Source organism: Falco cherrug, chromosome W, assembly GCF_023634085.1.
Source record: "Falco cherrug isolate bFalChe1 chromosome W, bFalChe1.pri, whole genome shotgun sequence".
Lineage (NCBI taxonomy): Eukaryota > Metazoa > Chordata > Aves > Falconiformes > Falconidae > Falco > Falco cherrug.
The window spans coordinates 6,060,595-6,081,433 of NC_073719.1; the positions used below are offsets into that span (position 1 = coordinate 6,060,595).

The following is a 20,839-nucleotide window of genomic DNA, read 5'->3' on the forward strand; positions in this document are numbered from 1 at the left end:
GTAGTAAGTCAGGTTTTGACTCCTGCTTCTGTAAGGGTGAGTTTAGTAGAAATGAAATGGTCAGACCATCATAATTAAGTGCAGGGCTCTCCTTTTATCTTTTGGGATGAATAGCCTGTTGCATTCTTGAACTTTTCTTTGGAGAGAAATAGAGATGAGCTTTCAGCAGCTCTCATTTTGGCTATGCCGGAGTTCATAATTTGTCCTTGATTATCAGTATAGTGTTGACGCAGAAGGCTCGGACGCAACTTGTACAACCAATGTGATCAAGTTAGTGCCACTTTATTAAGGGATACACAGCAATTTATACTCTACGGGTGATATTAATAGACTCTCACCAATTTATACCCCCAGCTAAAAATGCACACGCTACGCAGGCTTTGTTATGTAAAAGGTGATAGGTTAAAACTACTCATTCACATACTTCCATCTCCCCTATGATAGGTCCCGGTGTGGTGCCCACATGCTGCTCCCCCCCTTGTGCAGGCATCCTGCTTTTTCTCATCTTTCTGTCCAACTCTCTTATCTCTCTGTGAATACACAGTTTGTCTCCCTTGGCCTTGCATGTGTCCTTCACAACACCTGCAGCTTGTTACAGCTTTGGCCTGCTTGGCCTGCTATTACAACAAAGTTACTTGGTCTGGATAGCTCATAATATGTCCGTTGTCTTCCAGCCACTCCACAGTATAGTGCTTCCTAACTTATTTTCTGCTTCTCCTGGTTTCAGCTGGGACAGAGTTAATTTTCTTCCTGGTAGCTGTTACAGTGATGTGTTTTGGTTTTAGTATGAGAATAATGTTGATAACATACTGATGTTTTAGTTGCTAAGTAGCGCTTACTCTAAATCAAGGACTCCTCAAGTTTCCCATGCTCTTTCAGTGAGTAGGTGCACGAGGAGCTGGGAGGGTGTATAGCCAGGACAGCTGACCCAAACTAGCCAAAGGGATTTTCCATGCCATAGAACATCGTTCTGACTATATGAACTGGGGGGAGTTGGCTGGGAACTGCTGATCACTGCTTGGGGACTGGCTAGGCATTGGTCAGTGGGTGGTGAGGAACAGTATTGTGCATCTCTAGGTTTGTTTGGTTTTTTTTCTTGGGTTTTATTTCTCTCTCTCCTCTTCGTTACGGTTGTTATTGTTATTACTATTATTTAACTTTATTTCAATTGCTAAACTGTTCTTATCTCAACCCATGGGATTTGCCTCTAATTCTCCTCTCCATTCCACCGGATTGGGGAGTGGGTGAGCAGCTGCATGGTACTTGGTTGCCGTCTGGGATTAAACCACAACACTGCTGTGTGTTTTCATATCTTTTTGAAAGATAGATAACTTAGAGATATATAAGAGACTATTGACATAGCTATGTTAATATCTCTTTAAAGACAGTAAAAATTTGTGGTGCTTCATTTCCCCTCCCTCTTCCATCTGTTATATTTTTGTATTTGTTGTAACAACATGTCAGTAGTACGCATCTTGTAAAATGTAATCAACTGCAGTATAAACTTTGTCATAGGGCAGTATACTATTTAGGTCTGAGATAATGAATTGACCTGGGACGTGATTACCCAGGGAAATTAAACTTTTTTGCCATTCTCTCCATCCCTCTTAAAGAAGCCTTTACAGAAGTTGTTTAAACATCCTGTCAAATGAGATAACACGTTGCTTCTATTGTTAAATTCTTTGCTAAATATTTTATCACACTAATAGGCTGATAATCTGTAGAGGTTATTTTCAACCAGAAGATTTGTTTGTTCTTAATATAACCTATGAAACCCATACAGTATCTTCATAAATTTAATGTGCTCCGTTTGATACTTGTTCTAAACTAATTTTCAGCAGACTGAACTGAAACCCTTTAGTACTATAGAAATTTGGCATAGATACAAGCCTCCTGCTTATATGAAATTTAACTTTGGCATTGATTGTGCAAGTGTTACAGTACTTATTTTTGCATGGGATTGAAGACACTGCCAAGAAATGTGGGATTGTCTTGATTACTGTAAGGAAGGCATTTAATTGTAAAGAAGTCGTAGATTAGCAATGAAAAAAATGTAGGAACTAGGAGAAATAATTAATGAGAACATGAAAAAATTTCTGTAGCTTAGAGAGGAAGGAGTATGACTGAATAGTGAAATATGAGCTTATTAGGAGTTTTGGCTTGGAGGTGTATGTTTCTAGAGTAAGAAGACTTGCCAGGATATTTCAAGAAAAGCGGAGAGGAAAAGAAAATTTTATTTTTTAAATATAAAAGCATCTGAAGATAAACAAATACTCTAGAGGAGACTTCTTTTAGAAAATCAGTGTCTGATCTAAACACCATTCAAGACAATGTGGTGTGTAATCTTGTGTGTGTTTGTGGTGGTGAGGTGGTCTTTTCATAGACTTAACTGGGTTCCATTGTTTCATGTGGACTTGTGATAACATCTAGAAATTTGATCACAAGGGACCACTGCTTAACTTTATGCTAATTTAAACTGTTCAGGCATAAATTCTCATGGAAACTTATAGATGTATATTGTGTGATTCATGATGGGGGGAGGTCTTTTTTTGTGTGACTGTCAACTCTTTGACCATATAGTATTTGTGTAACTTAACATCTATTTAGATCTTCCCTGCATTTTTAACATATTTCCTTCCTTTTCCTGTTATAGGTAAGCAACTTGAAGAAAATTTTAAAAGGAATAATGGATTATAACCATGAGGTAAGAATATTCTTAAGTAATCTACATTCACTTATCTTTTGTTATATATCTTCAATGTACAATGTAGTCTGCTGATTTTTAGGTCTGGACTTTTTCAGTGTTGGGCACTCAAGGAGTCTTGTAGCCTGTTCTCATGTGTTAGCCCTCTCAAAATTGATTGCCCACATTACCATACAATCATGTATGATGGAAGGTACCTCCAGAGGTCATGCAATCCAAAGTTGTTTTGTTTTTCCAAAGCAGGGCCAACAAGAGATGATTGCTCAGGGCCTTGTCCAATTGATGTTTTAATACCTCCAAGGATGGAGATTCCACAGCCTCTCTGGGCTGGAGTTCCAGCGTTTAACTACCTTCATGGGGGAGAAAAAGGCTTTTCCTTGCATCAAACCAGAATTTCCTCTGTTGCCTCTCATTCTATCACGGTGCATTTTTGAGAAGAGGCTGGCTCCATCTTCTCTACACCTTCCCTTCCTCTAGGTAGTTTTAGACAGCAATACAAAACTCACCTGAGCCTTCTCTTCTCAAGGCTGAACAAACCCAGATCTCTCAGCTTTTCCTTGTACATCACATGCTCCAGCTCACCAATTGTCTTGGTAGCCCCCACTGGACTTATTACGGTATGTCAGTATCTGTTTTTTACTGAGGAGTCCAGAACTAGATACAGGACTCCAGGTGCGGTCTCACAAATACTGAATAGAGGGGAAGAATCACTTCCCGTGATGCATTGTCTGTGTTCTTGCTAATATGTGGTTGGCCTTCTTGGCTGCAAGGATACACTGCTGCTTCCTGTTGTTGTCCACCAGGACCCCCAGGTTCTTTTCTGCAACATTGCTTTCTAGCCAGTTGGCCCCAGCCTCTACTGGTGCAGTGTGTTACTCCTCCCCAGGTGCAGGACTTGGCATTTGTTCTTGTATTTCATGAAGTTCTTGCCAGTTCACTTCTCCAGCCTGTCAAGGTCCTTCTGGATAGAGGTTCTACCTTACAGGATATTGATAATTTCCCCCAATTTGGTATTGTCTGTGAACTTACTGAGAGTGTACTCTGTACCATCGTCCAGGTGATTAGTAAAGATAGCAAACAGTACTTGCCCCAGTATCCATTCCTTAAGGATGTTGCTAGTAACCATTTGTCAGTTGGACTTTGTACCACTGATCACAACCCTCTTAGCTGAACAGTCCAGCTAATTTTGCATCCACCCTATTGTCCACTTATCCAGTCCATATTTCACCAATCTGGCTAAAAGGATACAATGGGAGACTGTGTCAAAGGCCTCATTACAGTTGAGGTAAATGACATTCACTGCTTTCCCCTTAGTTATGAGTTTCCTGTTCATCCATAGTGACCTTCCATGGTTGCTCAATTTCTTGCATGTTGGAATGGATGTTTGCTGTGCTTTGAGAAGGTTGTCCTTGAAGACCAACCAGCTGTCTTGGGCCCCTTTGCCTTCCAGGACAATTTTCCTAGTAGCAGATACAAGCTGAAATCTATTCTCCTGAAATCCAGGGCTGTGATTCTTCTATTTCATTTGTCAGGATTTTTATCTCCACCATTTTTTGATCATTACAGCCAACCTACCCTTGATTTTTCACATCCCTTAACAGTTTTTCCTTGTTTGTAAGTAACAGGTTCAGGAGAACATCTCCCCTAGTTGGTTCATCAGTCATCAACATAAAGAAAATTATTTTCATTACTCTCAATCTTCTGGATTGCTTGTATCTAGACATGTTGCCCTTTCAGCAGATATCTGTGTGTTTTAAGCCTTACAGTACCAGGGCCTGTGATTGAGGCTGCTTTTTTGCTTTCTAAAAGAGGCATCATATACTACTTCTTAGTCAGGCTGTCTGTAACAGACACCTACCACAATGTTACCTGTGTTGGTCTGTCTGCTCAACTTGACCAACAGGTGTCTGACTGGCTTATCACTCATTCCAAGGCGAAGCTCCATGTATTCAAGCTGCTCCTCTGCATAGAGCATCCATGGCAACACTCCAGCTATATGAGCTAGCCTTCCACTCCTTTGTGCCTTTCCCATCATACTGTCCCCCATGCCATGACTTCAGGTTATGGTAATCCTTCCCCGACTTAACTAATTTAAAGTAGTCCTTGCTATCTTAGTGAGCCTATCAGCAAAGACTCTCTTGCCCTGCTTTGTCAGATGGATTCTGTACCTGATCAGCAGTTTTCATTCCTCAAAGTGAGCCTCATGGTCATAAAAATGAAAGCCCTGCCTGTGACACCAGGTTTTGATCTTCTGTGTGCATCCACTCATACCTGAGCCTTCTTCCCTCACTGGAGGGATTGAGGAGAACACCTCCCTTCCCCTCTGAGACCTGAGTCTCTGGCAAGCAGCAAACCTACCAAGACGTCAAGTCAGGTCTGGAGATGGACACCTTCATCCCCTGCAGGAGAGAGCCTCCAGTAACTATCACCCTTATGTTGTGTGGACAGTTGGCTGAGGCTCACTGGCTCTGATGCCTTCCCTGAAGGGAGGTAATCTTCCTCACTTGTTCCTGGTGCAAATATTCTGTCAGAGCTTCATTATTAGTCTGATAGTTAAGTTTTAGAATACAAACAGGAGACATTTTTGATAATGATTCTGTTTTGGTGATGTCTTTAAACTGTGCCTCTGAACTTTCTCCTCTCTTCCAACCGAAGACTGCTTCTTTCTCCTCCCCTTCCCTGGGAAGAGAAGAGGGGGAGGAAAAGCACTTTTTATCATCTCCCCATTGTAGTTAATTAAAATGTTTTAATTGAGTGTTAGTCTAACCACTCTGTTATATAGGAGGGTGTTATGCAAATTTAAAGATTAATCACTCCATACGACAAAGTTTTTCAGTGGTGAATCTTCATCTCTGAAATCTGAATCTAGTTTGAGTGATGTTTTGTAGTAAATTGGTTAGCACAGTGTGATGCATAGTCTGTTCATTGCATGGGAATATTTCTTGTCCCAAGAAACAATATTCACCTCTTATAAATATGATGAGGAAGATGACTGCAAATACAATGCTTTAGAACAAACAGATTTTTCTAAAAAACTGAGTACCTGAAGTCAGATTCATAAGTCCATATTCAGTAAATGGTCACCCCTCCAAGTGCTGAATATCCATGCTAAAGTTACTATTTTGAGAATAGATGTTTGAGTAAATGTTTTCTGTCCTGACTTATTTGATCATAGTTGAACTTATTGGCAGGCTATAAGTACATTTTAGAATTAATTTTCATGGTTTTTGACATATGTTTTTCAGTATGTGCCCTTATACTTGCACCAGTGCCCAAAGTCTGTAGCTACTTTTGACTTTTCATTTAAAGTTTAAAAGGATCTTTCATTGTAGTCTTTTGGTACACACATCTTCACTGTTCTTCAAAGAACAGTTTGCTTTTAGCTTCTGAATTAATGAATACTGATAACTATAATTAAAATCATTCAGTCATAGAACGTTAGTATAGCTATGACAGAACTATGGCAGCTCCTTTTCAGCTAGTTGGTATATATGATTGTTAGGAGTCTAACAACTTTATTACCTAAGTCAGCAAGCAATAATGATTGATTTACTAAATTGTACAAATATAAATCTACAAGTGTGTTAAGTGTGACACAAACACATGCCCCCTACTGTAGTGATGATTTTGGCAACAGCAGATACGTATTTGATTCTGCTACTTAGCCTTATTTATACTTTTGTTACCAGGGTCTTCCTCCCTGCCTCTGCAAAGCCCTTTTACACAGTATAGGTGAGAAAAATGCTTGGGTTTTACCTGGTGCAGCTAAAAACCTTTGAAAAGCTTTTTTATGACAATTTATTTAATTGTAGAGAAGTGTCATAACTTCTTGCTTGAAAGAGAAAAGTCTCTCGGTAATCTCTCTCTACACTGGTTGTCTTGTCTATTATAATATGGAAGAACAACAAGCTAAAGGAGGCCCCTGGAATCTTGCAGCTTTGGACTCCAAACTTTCATACTTTTTGTAAAATGTTCTGCTATTTATTTTCCTCAAATAAATGAAAGGTGTCTGTTTCATCACAAGACATTTATTCTGGAGCCTAACCTTCCTTTTGTTGTATATGTCATTGAGTTTTGTTGCAGTATTAAAATTGTCAGTTACATTTATTCCATAATCCTAAATGACTCTTTCACTTCCATGTGCCCCCTCTCTCTCACCATGCCTCCCTCTACCCCTTGTACTCACTTGCCTGCATTCTCCTTCTAGTCCACCTTCTCTCCTGCACCCACCTTCTCTTCCTAGCTCTACCTCCCTTTCTCTCTCGTCTTCTCTTTTGCCTTCCCTCTCTCATTCTTTCTCGCCTTCTCTTAGACTCCTTCTCACTGCTTTGCTCACCTTTTTACCCTCTCTTGCCTACTCTCCCTCACCTTCTCTCTCACTCTGGCTCTTTTGCACTCACCACTTCTCTCACAGTCATCGTGATCCACCCCCCCGCCGCAGATACCTTTTCTCACCCTCTCATGCTTTCTCTTCATTCTTTTTGTATTTACATTTACTCTCTTTAATTGCATGTTGTACACTAGGTCAGGTCCTTTACTCATGGCTGAAAAATTAGTTGGTTTTGGCTCTGGACGTGCTAAGTATCCTTAGATTAGACTTACAAAACTTTTAGACCAAGTGTTTTACAAACTGAGATTTATTATTCACTCATGCTAGATGTCTTTTATTGAAGTAAAACATTTCTTACTTTGCAATGGTATGATTTAGGAATTCAGACTTACTTTATTCCAGATGGAAAGCTTTTAGGCATTAGATAATTTTAATGAAAAAACTTAAAAATAATTAATTCATCAAGTGCTGTTGATTAGCTTTTTTTAGGCCTACCTACGTTACCTTTCCTTACCTGGACAAATCTTGTTCTTGATAACCTTGAAACTAAAACTTTGTTATTAGTTGAGACAGCTTTCCAAAATGTCACCTTTGTCAAGTGATAAGGATGGGTTTATATTTTGAAATGCATATATGAGCTGGTGCAATTTTTTTTTAGTTTCTTTAAAGATGGATTTGAAAACTATGCCAAATTAGAGTAAGTGCTTCCTATTGCCTCTGAATCATCTTTGTATTTTGTAATGCATGTGTACGTATTTATAGTGATGTACATATGTATGCAGATTCTAGGGCAACAGATTAATGACTTCACTCTTCCTGATGTTAACCTGATTGGAGAGCACTCTGATGCTGCAGAGCTTGGGAGAATGCTTCAGCTTATTTTGGGATGTGCTGTGAATTGTGAACAGAAGCAAGGTATTAAATTTTGAAAGTATGTTTTGCTTCTAGGGTAGTTAATGAAAATCTAACTTACTTTTTAAATCACTGAGGGAAAATGATACGCTGCTATGAGACACAAGTTTACTTTTTCTAAATCATAATACTACTTTATTTTACAGGCAATAAGTGATGTTATATTATGAGCTTTACTAAGCGTACAGGCTGGAAATGTGGAATTGGTTTTGCTTTCAATATGCATATTTTTAGTTTGGGTTCCCTGAGCTGAAAAGGGAATTCACAAATGAAAAGTCTCGCCCCCAACCTTTAACTATTCATGTGTGAGGTAGCTCTGTGAAGTGAAGAATCAACAAATGTAATTTACACATCCTTCGCTGTGACCCTTGCATTCAGGAATGTATCCCAGTATCTTAATGCATGTCAGAGAGCCTTCATTGTCACCACATGCCATCTACTGACAATTGAGACACTAGGGTTTCTGAGACTTCTGCACAGGGTTAGCACTGGAGTATGGGAGATAGTGCACTTCTGCACCAGTAGCTGGAGTCCAGGCAGGATATCCCAAGGACATCTAAACTCTCACTAGAGGCCTATATTTAAGCTACTAAATACCACCTCAGCAGTTAGTGGAAAACACTTCTGTCTCCTCTGGCTTCTGTGGTGCCAGTTCCTTACCTGACCTACAAAGTAAAATGGGGACCCATTCTGTTTCTCGCCATATATGGCAGAGTATTTGCTAAATGGTAAAAGCATTTCTTAAGGTGTTCCAGGGCCCTTGTCACATCCTTGGGTGTGTGATGTCTTATTGCTATCCAGTTCCCTTAAATTATGTTTAACTCCAGTCGAATTCAGGTAAAAATACAAAAAGTAATTCATAACACTTAAAATCACAGAATCGCAGAATGGTTGAGGTTGGAAGGGACCTCCGGAGGTCATAAAGTCCAATGTCCCTGATCAAGCAGGGCCACCTAGAGATGGTTCCCAGGATCATGTGCAGATGGCTTTTGAACATCCCCATGTATGGAGATTACACAACCTCTCGGGGCAACCTGTTTCAGTGCTCAGTCACCCTCACAGTAAAAAAGGGTTTCCTGATGTTCAGATGGAACCTCCTGTTTTTCCATTTGTGCCCATTGCCTCTTGTCTTGTCACTGGGCACTACTGTAAAAAAGCCTGGCTCCATCCCCTTTGCAGCCTACAGTAGGTCCATATCTCTTATGTACTGAGGAGCCTGGAACTGGACACAGGACTCCAGGTGTGGCCTCACCAGTGCTGAATAAAGAGGAAGGATCACCTCCCTCGACCTGCTGGCAACACTTGTCCTAATGCAGCCCAGGATACCATTTCCCCTATTTGCTGCTGCCAGGTGCCCACCAAGCCACTCTATCACTCCCCTCCTCAGTAGAGGGGGGGGGGGGGGGGACGACAGGATGGATGGACAGGGACGGGACAAAATAAGATTAAAAACTCATGGGTTGAGATAAAGGCAGTTTAATAAGAAAAGCAAAGGAAACAAAAAAAAAAATATATTCTCTGCTTCCCATTGGCAGGCAATGTCCATCCACCTCCTGGGAAGTAGGGCCTCAATACATGTAGTGGTTGCTCCAGAAGACAAATGCCTTAATAATGAATGCCCCCTCCTGTAGAAGAATGGCTGCAGAAGCATGGCCTTAGAATCTCTGAAGATCTGCACAATCCAGGCCTGGTATTAGAATAGGCCTGTAATCAGAATTGTACTGAAGTTGCTGTGCTGAAGTTAACAAGAAAAGTAGCCTTGAGCTATTCTTGAATGCTGAGACCGAGTAATTATGTTGTGCCAACAGGCTGTGGCTGTAACAAGATACAGCTGCTGGGAAAGCAGGTGCAGGGCCAAGAAAGATAGGGACTGGTATGGGAAAATAGGGAGTAACAAACTACAAGGCTGAAGCACAGCAACACAATTAGCTACATGGATAGAATGCTTATTTTAGTCATGATAATTAGGGGTGTGAGAACCGTGCGCGTTTAGAGACTACTAACCAATTATATTTCTGCTTTACGAATATGCATGTGTATCGGTTCTATATAAGTAGTGTTAGAAACTAATAAAGTTGAGCAAGATGCATAACTCATATTGAGCGTCTTCTTGACTCCGGCAAACCCTTCTTCCAACACCCTCCTCTTCCTCCTTTCCCTTAGCTTTTATTGCAGAACACTACTTCATATGGTACTGATATGTGGAATCAGACTCCACAGTCTTATGAGATTGTAAAGTAGGTATGTTTATTCAGCGCTGGGCAGCACGGGGGGGTGGGGGGTGGTGTCACCCCACCAAAGCCGTGCACGCCTGGGGCGGCAACAACTTGTCTCAATTTATACAATCAAATGTTGCATATACATAAGGTTTCCAAATATGCCTATACATATTCATGACCCATCCCACTTCATATTAAAATTAGTTCCAAGAAGTCATTTCCATAAGTCCCTCCCAACTGTGCTTGTGTGGTGCCTCTTTGTGGGGATGAAGCTTGGTAGTTTCCCTCGCTCTGAACGTTTTACCTTTTCTCTTTGCGCAGACTCAGTTGTTCCTTGGTCTTTGTCCAAATTATAGAGTTGGTTTTAGCTACTTCTCATCAAGAACTGTCCTTCAGGAGGAGCTGTAGACTCCTTGCTTCAGTTAATTTACACAATGGTTAGTAAAACAAAGCATTATTTATCAACAACAATCTAGATAATTGTTAAGCAATTAGATCTACTAAAATTTCTTTAACCCTTTCCCTCAGTATGGAATATCTCTTTGGTCAGTTTGGGTCAGCTGTCCCATCTATATCCCCCCCAAGCTCCTGCCCAGCCCCAGCCTACTGGCCTTTGTGGGGGGAGTTTGGAGAGACAGCCTTGATGCTGTGGGAGCGCTGCTCAGCAGTAGCCAAAACACTGGTGTGTTGTCAACACTGTTCTAGCTACAAATACAAAGCACAGCACTATGAGGGCTACTATGGTGTCCTGGTATGGGGAACATTAACTGTGTCCCAGCCAGACCCAGTACAGCACGTTGCTGGCTCATGTTCAACCTGCTGTCCAATAGGACCCCCAGGTTCTTTTCTGCCAAGCTGCTTTCCAGCTGGGTGGTGCCCAGCATGTACTGGGTGCCTGGGGTTGTTCCTCCCCAGGTGCAGGACTTTGCCCTTCCCATTGTTGAATTGTATGACGTTCTTGTCAGCCCATTTCTCCAGCCTGTTGAAGTCCCTCTGGATGACAGCATGACCCTCTGGCATATCAGCCACCCCTCCCACTTTTGTGTCACCAGCAAACTTGCTGAGGGTACACTCTGACCCGTCATCCAGATCATGAATGAAGATGTTGAACAGGACTGGACCCAGTATTGACCGCTAGGGTATGCTGCCAGCTGCTAGTGTTCAACTAGACTTTGTGCCACTGATCGCCACCCTCTGGGCCCAGCCATTCAGCCAGTTTTCAATCCACCTCACTGTCTGCTCATCCAGTCCGTACAGCTTCTCTAAGAGGATCTTATGGGAGACAGTGTCAAAGGCCTTACTCAAGTCAAGGTAGTCAACACCCACTTGCTCTCCCCTCATCCCACCAAGCCAGTCATTTCATCACACAAGTCTGTCTGCCAAGTTGGTCAAGCATGACTCCCCCTTGGTGAAGCCATGCTGACTAATCCTGATGATTTTCTTGTCCTTCATGTGCCTGGAAATGGTTTCCAGGATTAGCTGCTCCATCACCTTCCCAGGGATGGAGATGAGGCTGACCAGCCTGTAGTTCCCTGGGTCCTCCTTCCTGACCTTCTAGAAGATAGGAAGGGATATTTTTTTTCCTGCAGTCCTCTGGCACTTCACCATGATTCTTCAAAGATTGTCAAGGGTGGTCTCTGAATGACATCAGCCAGGTTCCTCAGCCCTTGTGGTTGCATCCCATCAGTGCTCATGGACTTATGTATGACCAGTTTGCTTAAGTAGTCCCTGACCTGATCCTCTTCTGCTAAGTATATATCTTCCTTGCTCCAGAGTTTTCCCCTGATCTCTTGGAAATGGGATTCCTGAAGTCCTATCTTGCTGTTCCCTGGATGATCAGTTAATGTCTCTGTATTCCTCCCAAGGTACCTGTCTCTGCTTCCACCTTCTCTATTTTTTAATTTTGTGTTTGAATTTTGTCAGGAGCTCCTTGTTCATCCATGCAGGCTTCCTGGATTTTTTGCCTCATTTCATATTCATTGGGATGGAGCTATTTTGAGCTTGTAGGAAGTGATCCTTCAGTATCATCCAACTTTCTTGGCCCCTGTTTCCCACCACATCCTAGGAGAATGCCATGGGACTTTACCAAGCAGATCCCTGAAGAAACCAAAGTCTGCTGTCCTGAAGTCTGGTCTTGTGATCTTATTTGTTACCCTCCTCTCAGTTTCCTGAACTCTACTATCTCATGGTCACTTCAGCTAAGGCTGCCTTTGACTTTCACAGCCCCCATGAGTCCTTCCTTGGTTTTGAGTATGAGGTATAGCAGAGCACCTCTCCTCACTGTTTCCTCTGTCATTGGAGTCAGGAAGTTGACATTGATGCACTCCAGGAACCTCCTGGATTGCTTATGCTCTGTTGTGTTGTCCCTCCAGCAGATATGGGGTTAAGTTGCAAGAGTCTTTTAAAAAAAGATGTAGGTGGATAAGTGAAAGAAAAAGCTATGCTTACTGTATTTACGATAAGGATCTAGCAAAGGCTGTCTCTCCCTAATACACCTCACTTCTGTTTCCTTTCTGGCAAAATGGCAGATAGGTTTTGAAGAGTGTTGTCTTCCTCTTGTATTGTGTATCTTAGCTTTTATGTTTATTTCCTCTTTCCAGTTTTCTCAGGGTTCTAAATTGCTTTAATCTCTCATCCTGAAACTCCTTTTTTTCTTCTCTTAAGCAGGAGAAAGTCTGGCCATCCTCTTATTTAGGACACAAGTGTTTTCCCTTCTGTAAGTACATAAATAACTATTAATTTAAGCCATCTCTCTTCCACTTGACTGTTTAGTTAACATCTCTGAAGTTATCAGTCAAATACTCTCTGACCAAGTTATTTTAGATATTCCGCACAAGGAGGGTTTAATGTTTAATATAAAATTTACTTATTTGAAGATATTTGATGTTACGTGGGATTTTGATTTAGCAGAGTGATACAGCAATATACTGAAATCACAATACAAGCATAATATAGCAATTGCAACATACAGTTGAATCACAATACAGATGTGATTCCCATTACCGATCTCTCTACGCTCACTGTCACAACACTGGGTGTCCCCTGGAAAGAATGTGTTTTGAATTTAACTCAAACCCATTGCTCTCCTCAAAGTTTATTTTATTAGTTGTCCAGTTTTTCTACTTTGTTGGGCTGAGGCATGTATACACTTCCCCCCATGTTGGTCGGGCTTGCTCAGGGAAGCCATTACTTTCTACTAAGTATCTCAGGGAAGGCTGTTTATACAACCTGATGACCCACTGGTACAGCCTTGTAGATAAAACAAAGGCTACCCTCCAGTCCCCCTTGTGTTGAGATAAGTTGAGCTTTCTTTACAGTAATTGGTGATCATTCCTTACATTCTTCCCTGAGCTCAGCATTCTTCAGGTGTTAGGTTTATGGTTGGGCTCAATGATCTTAAAGGTCTTTTCCAACCTAAATGATTCTATGAGTCTATGATTCCTCTGATCCTTCTTCCACTGTAGGGGTGTGTTCGTTCATCACAGAAGTGTAAATTTCTCATTCTTTATTTTGGTAGCTGCTTGGCATTTCTTAGTGAGGAATGTATCTTTCCCTGAACTTTACATATCCTGTCAGTCTAAACATTAATGGGTTAGATGAGTTAGATTAATGGGTTAGACTGAGGTGGGCTGAGATCTGACTGAATGGCAGAGCTCAGAGTCTAACTGGAGGTCTGTAGCTAGCGGTGTTCCTCAGGGATCAGTACTGGCTCCAGTCCTACAGAGTGTACCCTCAGCAAGTTTGCTGATGATACAAAATTGGGAGGGGTGGCTGATTCACCAGACGACTGCGCTGCCATTCGGCAAGACCTGGACAGGCTGGAGAGTTGGGCAGAGAAGAACCTGATGAAGTTCAACAAAGCCAAGTGTAGGGTCCTGCACCTGGGGAGGAGCAACCCCATGCACCAGTACAGGCTAGGGGCTGACCTGCTGGAAGGCAGCTCTGCAGAGAAGGATCTGGGAGTCATGGTGGACAGCAAGTTGACCATGAGCCAGCAGTGTGCCCTTGTGGCCAAGAAGGCCAATGCTGTCCTGGGGGTACATTAGGAGGAACATGGCCAGCAGGTTGAGGGAGGTGATCCTCCCCCTCTGCTCTGCCCTGGTGGGGCCTCACCTGGAGTACTGTGTCCAGTTCTGGGCTCCCCAGTTCAAGAGAGACAGGGGACTACTGGAGAGGGTCCAGTGGACAGCTGCAAAGATGATTAGGGGATTGGAGCATCACCCCTATGAGGAATGGCTGAGAGAGCTGGCCCTGTTTAGTTTGGAGAAGACTGAGAGGGGATCTTATCAATGTCTACACATATCTTAAGGGCAAGTGTCAAGAGGATGGGGCCAGACTTTTTTCAGTGATGACCAGCAACAGGACAAGGGGCAATGGGCACAAACTGCAACACAGGATATTCCATCTGAATATGAGGAAGAATTTCTTTGCTTTGAGGGTGGCAGAGCGCACTGGAACAGGCTGCCCAGAGAAGCTGTGGAGTCTCCTTCTCTGGACACATTCAAAGCTCGCCTGGGTGCGACCCTGTGCAGCCTGCTCTAGGTGAACCTGCTTTAGCAGGGGAGCTGGACTAGATGATCTCCAGAGGTCCCTTCCAACTCTGACCATTCTGTGATTCATTGATTCTGTGATATGTAATACAGACATCTAAACAGTCTAGTTATATGTAGTTTGAGTATTTACTGTCGTGCCTCTTCTAAATTACTTTGAGGTGGCCAATTTCCAACATCTTCCTCTTAGATAAATTATAGCAATTATATGCATGGCATTTGGAGAAAAAAAAAGGTCATGATACCTGGCTGTGATGCATATGATATTGGACAAGTCACAAACTCTGACTCCATACATGAGATTTTGACATCCCAGCCACTCAGTCTTCCTACTGCATGCTTCCAATACAGGTCACATCTATATATAGAAAAAGAAGTGAAAATGTGGAGAGCATTTATTGTACTTAGTTCTGTGTTTTCTCAAGACTTCATATGGAAATTCTGTGAAATGAGGATGCTGTATAAAGGCAGAACAAGGAGTCTAAGTCATGGAAAAAGACAGCCCATCCTTGGACCCTGTTCTTCTATTGCCTGAATAATTCAGGAACAAAGGGAGAAATGTACTTGGAGAGTAGACAGTTCTTTTAGGAGGTAATGGGGAATTAAAAATGGCCATCATAGGCAGAAAAACCCCAAACATTGTACTGTTCCAGTGAGCCTTGATTTATGTCTAAATAGACCTTTTTTTTCCTATGTGTTCTCGAGTTTGCTGACTGGCCTGAAACCTGAAAGGTAATTACAAATTTCAGTTTCATCTGTACCATGGGCTCAGCTTGTAGGAAAGGTATGACTATTGATCTCATGTTCTGTGTGACTTTGTCAAGCTATTTAGTAACACACCTGAATGCTCTTATTTTCAGAATACATACAGACCATAATGATGATGGAAGAATCAGTTCAACATGTTGTCATGACAGCCATTCAGGAGGTATGTTAGAGTGTCCATAGTGTGTAGAAATTAAGCCTTTTAATATTGCAGAAAAATATACTTTTTTCCACTGTGATGAAAAAGGGGCACAGAGTTTGTAATTTTACAAGGAATATTTTCCTCTTTTCAGTTAGAAAACCAAATCAAGCAAGTCTTCTTCATGTCAAAGAACTTTGGTTGCATGCCCCACTTCTAGAGAAGTTTAAATCTCAGCTGTGGTAGGTTGTCCTTGGCTAGCCTCCAGATGCCCACCAAGCTGCTCTATCACTCCCTCTCCTCAATAGGACAGGGGGAGAAAATACAATGGAAAAGCTCATAGGTCCAGCAAAGGATAGGGAGATCACTTACTAATTATCATCATGGGCAAAATAAACTCGAATTGGGGAAAATTAAAATATTGTCAATTAAATTAGAGTAGGGTAATGAGAAATAAGAACAAATCTAAAAACACCTTTCCTCCACACCTCCCTTTTTCCTAGGTTCAACTTCACTCCCGACTTCTCTACCTCCTCCCTCCCCAAGCAGCACAGGGCAATAGGGGGTTACAGTCAGGTTATAACACTTCATCTCTGCTGCTCCTTCCTCCTCATGTTCTCCCCCTACGCACACGATACAGTCCTTCACAATCTTCTCCAACATGGGTCTTTCCTATAGGATGCAGTTCTTCAAGAGTTCCTCCAGCATGGGGTGCAGTCCTTCAGGAATGGACTGCTCCAGCGTGGGTCCCCCACGGGGTAACATGTCCTGCCAGAAAACCTGCTTCTGTGTGGGCTCCTCTCCACAGGCCACAGTTCCTGCCAAAGGCTTGCTCCAGTGTGGGCTCTCCATGGGGTCACAGCTTCCTTCAGGGCACATCTACCTGCTCTGGCATGGGGTCCTCCACAACCTGCAGGGTGAATATCTGCTCCACCATGGACCTCCACAGGCTGTAGGGGGAAGCCTGCCTCACCATGGTCTTCACCACAGGCTGCAGGGGTCTCTCTGCTTTGGTGCCTGGAGCACCTCCTCCCTCTCCTTCTTCACTGACCTGGGTGACTGCAGAATTGTTTTTCTCACATATTCTCATTCCTCTCCCTCAGCTGCTGTTGCGCATAATTTTTTACCCTTTCTTAAATGTGTTATCACAGACATGCTACCATCATTGCTGATTGGCTCAGCTTTGGCCAGCAATGGGTCTGTCCTGGAGCCAACTGGAACTGGTTCTGACCAACTTGGGACAGCTTTCAGCGTCTTCTCACAGAAGCTAACCCTACAGCCCTCCCTGCTACCAAAACCTTGCTCCATAAACTCAGTACATTGACTTAAAGAATGTTTTGATAATGGGCTCCCCTTCCTTTACCTTTCCTATGTGGCTCCTGAAGTGTATTATACTGCTTTTATATGTGACCAAATACTGTACAATTTTTTCATTAAACTCAGAATATCTCAAGTTGAAAGGGGCCCATAAGGATCATCGAGTCCAACTCCCTGCTCCTCACAGGACTACCTACCACTAAACCATATGACTAAGAGCATTGTCCAGATGCTCCTTGAACTCTGACAGGCTTGGTGCTGTGACCACTTTCCTGGGGAGCCTGTTCCAGTGACCAACCACCCTCTCAGTGAAGAACCTTTTCCTAATGTCCAATCTGAACTTACCCCAATGCAGCTTCAAGCCATTTCCTATTGCTGGTCACCAGAGAGAAGAGATCAGCAACTCCCCTTCACTGGCCTTCTTGAGGAAGTTGTAGACTGCAATGAGGTCACCCATCAGCCTTCTCTTCTCCAAGCTGAACAAACCAAGTAGCCTCAGCCACTCCTCCTAAGTCTTGCCCTTGAGACCTTTTACCATCTTGGTCACCCTTATCTGGAAACACTTTGATGTCCTTCTTATATTGAAGCACCCAAAACTACACACAGTACTCAAGGTGGGGCCACAGCAGTGCAGTGTAGAGTGGGAAAATCACCTCCCTTGACTGGCTAGCTATGCTGTGCTCAATGCACCCCAGGGCACAGTTGGCCCTTTTGGCTGCTGGGGCACACTGTTGACTCATGTTCAACTTGCCATAAACCCAAAGATCTCTTTCTTCAGGGCGGCTCTCCAGCCTCTTGTCCCCCAATTTATACATATAACCAGGGCTACCCTGTCCCAGGTGGAGAATCCGGCACTTGCTCTTGTTAAATTTCATATGGTTGGTGATTGCCCAGCAGTCTGTTCTATCCAGATCTCTCTGTAAGGCCTCTCTATCCTCAAGGAAGTCCACAGCTGCTCCTACTTTAGTATCATTGGCAGATTTACTTAATGTCCATTTGGCTCCTGCAACCAGATCCTATATAAAAACATTAATGAATGCTGGCCCCAACACTGAGCCCTGGGGAACCCCACTGGTGACTGGCTGCCAGCCTGATGTAACCCCATGTTGTCATTTAACCCCAGCTGCTAATGTATTATACAGTGGGGCCTCTTCAGCATGCGTCACCTCCTCTGGTGACATTCCGAAATCTTTGCCTTCTGGCCAGTCGATGATCACTTCCAAGATGTTTGGATGACTGGGATTTCTGATTCGAGCTCATTGTGTGATCAGTGGGACCCACTTACTCCATGTAGCATCAGTTGCGTGATGTGTAGAGGAGACCCTCCCTTTAAACATTCAGCCCAACGCTGGCAAACGGGGCACCAGAAGGAGCTGTGGTTCACCACCAATCACTTCTGAAGCAGCTCAAACCTCTTCATAAGTGGCCATTCTCTCTTTTTCAGTTGGAGTATAGTGGGCCTCAGATCCTCTGCATCCCCAACTCCAAAACCCTAGGGGCACACATCAAGTCTCCCCTGGTGTTTTCTGCCAGAGGGTCCAGGTAGGGCCATTTTCCCTGGCCGTGGTATAGAGCACATTTTTTACATCTTGCCCTGTCTGAACTGGCCCAAGGGCTACTGCTTGAACTATCTCCTGTTTAATTTATTCAAAGGCTTGTCATTGCTCAGGGCCCCCTTTGAAATAATTTCTCTTCCAGGTCACTTGATAGAGAGGGCTTACAATCAGACTGTAATTTGGAATGTGCATTCTCCAGAAACCCACAATGCCTAGGAAAGCCTGTGTTTCTTTCTTACTAGTTGGTGGAGACATTGCTGTTTTTTGGTGATCACATCTATTGGGCTCTCACATCATCCATCTTGCCATTTTACTCCCAAAAACCGGACCTCCTGTGCTGGTCCCTTGACCTTACTTTGTTTTATGGCAAAACTGGCTTTCAGAAGGATTTGGACTATTTGGATAATCAGAAGGATAATTGTCCTTCTCCTCCACCTGGCTGGAGGCAGGGCCCCTCTAGTCCTGGTCATAGGATTCTCCACCAGGGCAGTGAGTGGTGTGAAACAGATGTAGTGTGGAGCAGCCCTGTCTGCTTACTTCCTGTAAAAATGGATTAGAATTCCTTTCCATAGGATCAGGAGTAAGATCAGCCCTTCCACTCTGTCTGGGAAACTGCCCACTGGAGACTGGAGCAGCAACCTTTCTGGAAAAACACCCATCTGTGCTTGTTTTCCTTGTAAGTCACATACTCATGTCCCTAGGGTTGAGGTAGGTTTTCCATGCCACTTCCTCATGTCCTCTTTGTGGTCCCGCAGGTAAAAACACAGGTTATGCCATGTTGTGCACCTTCTATATCCTCTCTCTTGAGGAAAAGGACGCTTACTGTCAATAACTGAGATGCGGGTCTGTTCAGGTGGGGAGTAGAATATATCCTCATCAAGTCACTGGACCAGCTTCTCCACAGCCAAGACTAGGGAGGAAGAAATATTGTCTTCATGTTCTCGGAGTTGGCGAACCACTTCATCCACTGTCGGTGCTGCTTTGTCTCTCCAGCTGATTACTGCCAATGAGTTGGCACATGACGGTGTGCTCCATACAAATTTCCGCCACGTGGGTCGTGTTTATTGGACTTCATCTGGATCTGTGGGTAACTGCATGTTGTTCGGATCATAATAAATCATCTCTAGCATGGTGAATTCCCTCAGGTACTGGATACCTCTCTATTGCAGTCCACTTGCATGGGCGACATGTAATATCCTCCTTGAAGGGATACCTTTCCTTCACGCTTGACAGGGATAGCCTCCAGAGGCTGAGGACTATTGTCCCTCTTCCAATTGCCTTGTCAATGCCCCCTTCCCTAGAAAGTGATCTCAGCTGCTTGGCTTCCCTACCCTCGAATTCCAAACTATTAGCCCCATTATCCCAGCATCGAAGCAGGCAGGTGACAATGTGTTCACCTGGATGATGGGTAAAATCTTTTAGCATATCCTGCAGCTCACTCAGGGATAGGGATAGGGATAGAGTGGTTACCTGACGAGCGAGGGGAAGCACACGGCCGACTCAATATGAGTGATAGAGCAAGCTTCGATTTATTACGGCACGATTATGTCTTATATACAGTTCCAGTTAATTATGCCTACTAGTCATCTGCTGATTGGCTAAGCTCTAAAGGGTTACATTTTCATACGTCCTCCTACTTGCGGTTTCTGCGGATAGCTAGCTACATATTTTTTTTTCCTCTCTTGTCTACGCGAATTCCTCAAAGTTATTTACAACATTAGGCACAAGGTCAGTGTTTTTCTCAGCTTCCTTATCAGCATGCCTCAGCATAGCTGCAAGGCCTGCTTCAGCTAACTTACGCTAACTTTGTTTCACAAAGATCTTTAAGGGAGTCATGGCCATGATCACACAGCCTTTCTGCAACATTTCCCCCTTTTTCTCTTTGCGCAAGCAAAACTTGTACAGTTACACGCTCGAGTAATTTTTGAATACAAGAGAGAGCACAGCTTAAACATACGAGTGCAATGATAACAATTATTACTATAAGCAACACACTTTACAACAGCCCTTTCAAACTACCAGAAGACCGCCCTAATAATAGAGCACCATAGCTTTGTCCATTAATTATCAGAGGTCCTCGGACACGAGTTGCGACGTTTTGTGGTCGGTTGTCAATTAATGTTGTATCTACTGCTGTTGCCAGGTCCAGGCCGAGGCTCCTTCGGGTGGCGGGTTGTAACACGGTGTCTGCCGATAAGAGTTGGTCATGTCTCCTGGAGGGGGTGTCGTGAAGGTGACAGGAGTCGCGATTGGGGTCGACGCGCTGCGGCTCCTCGCGCTCTGTTTCTCGTTTCCCGTCTGCCGACAGACATTGGTGCTGTGGGTCCCTTGCTGACAATTTTGGCAC

At 43.3% G+C, this 20,839-nt stretch overlaps 1 protein-coding gene across 4 annotated transcripts in view; it reads left to right on the forward strand.

Annotated features, from left to right (window-relative positions):
• The window catches only part of LOC129734464 (protein Hook homolog 3-like), a 124,955-nt gene that overhangs the window by 52,612 nt on the left and 51,504 nt on the right, over positions 1-20,839 (forward strand). For 2 of the 4 annotated variants that reach the window (XR_008730057.1, XM_055698008.1), the window contains exons 4-6: positions 2,654-2,704; positions 7,817-7,949; positions 15,576-15,643. Coding sequence is in view for 3 of the 4 variants with exons in the window: in XM_055698008.1 (XP_055553983.1) it covers positions 2,654-2,704; positions 7,817-7,949; positions 15,576-15,643 (252 nt within the window). In the remaining variant the exon portion in view is untranslated. The remainder of the gene's footprint in view (positions 1-2,653; positions 2,705-7,816; positions 7,950-15,575; positions 15,644-20,839) is intronic. The other 2 variants (XM_055698010.1, XM_055698009.1) reach the window with 2 other exon arrangements.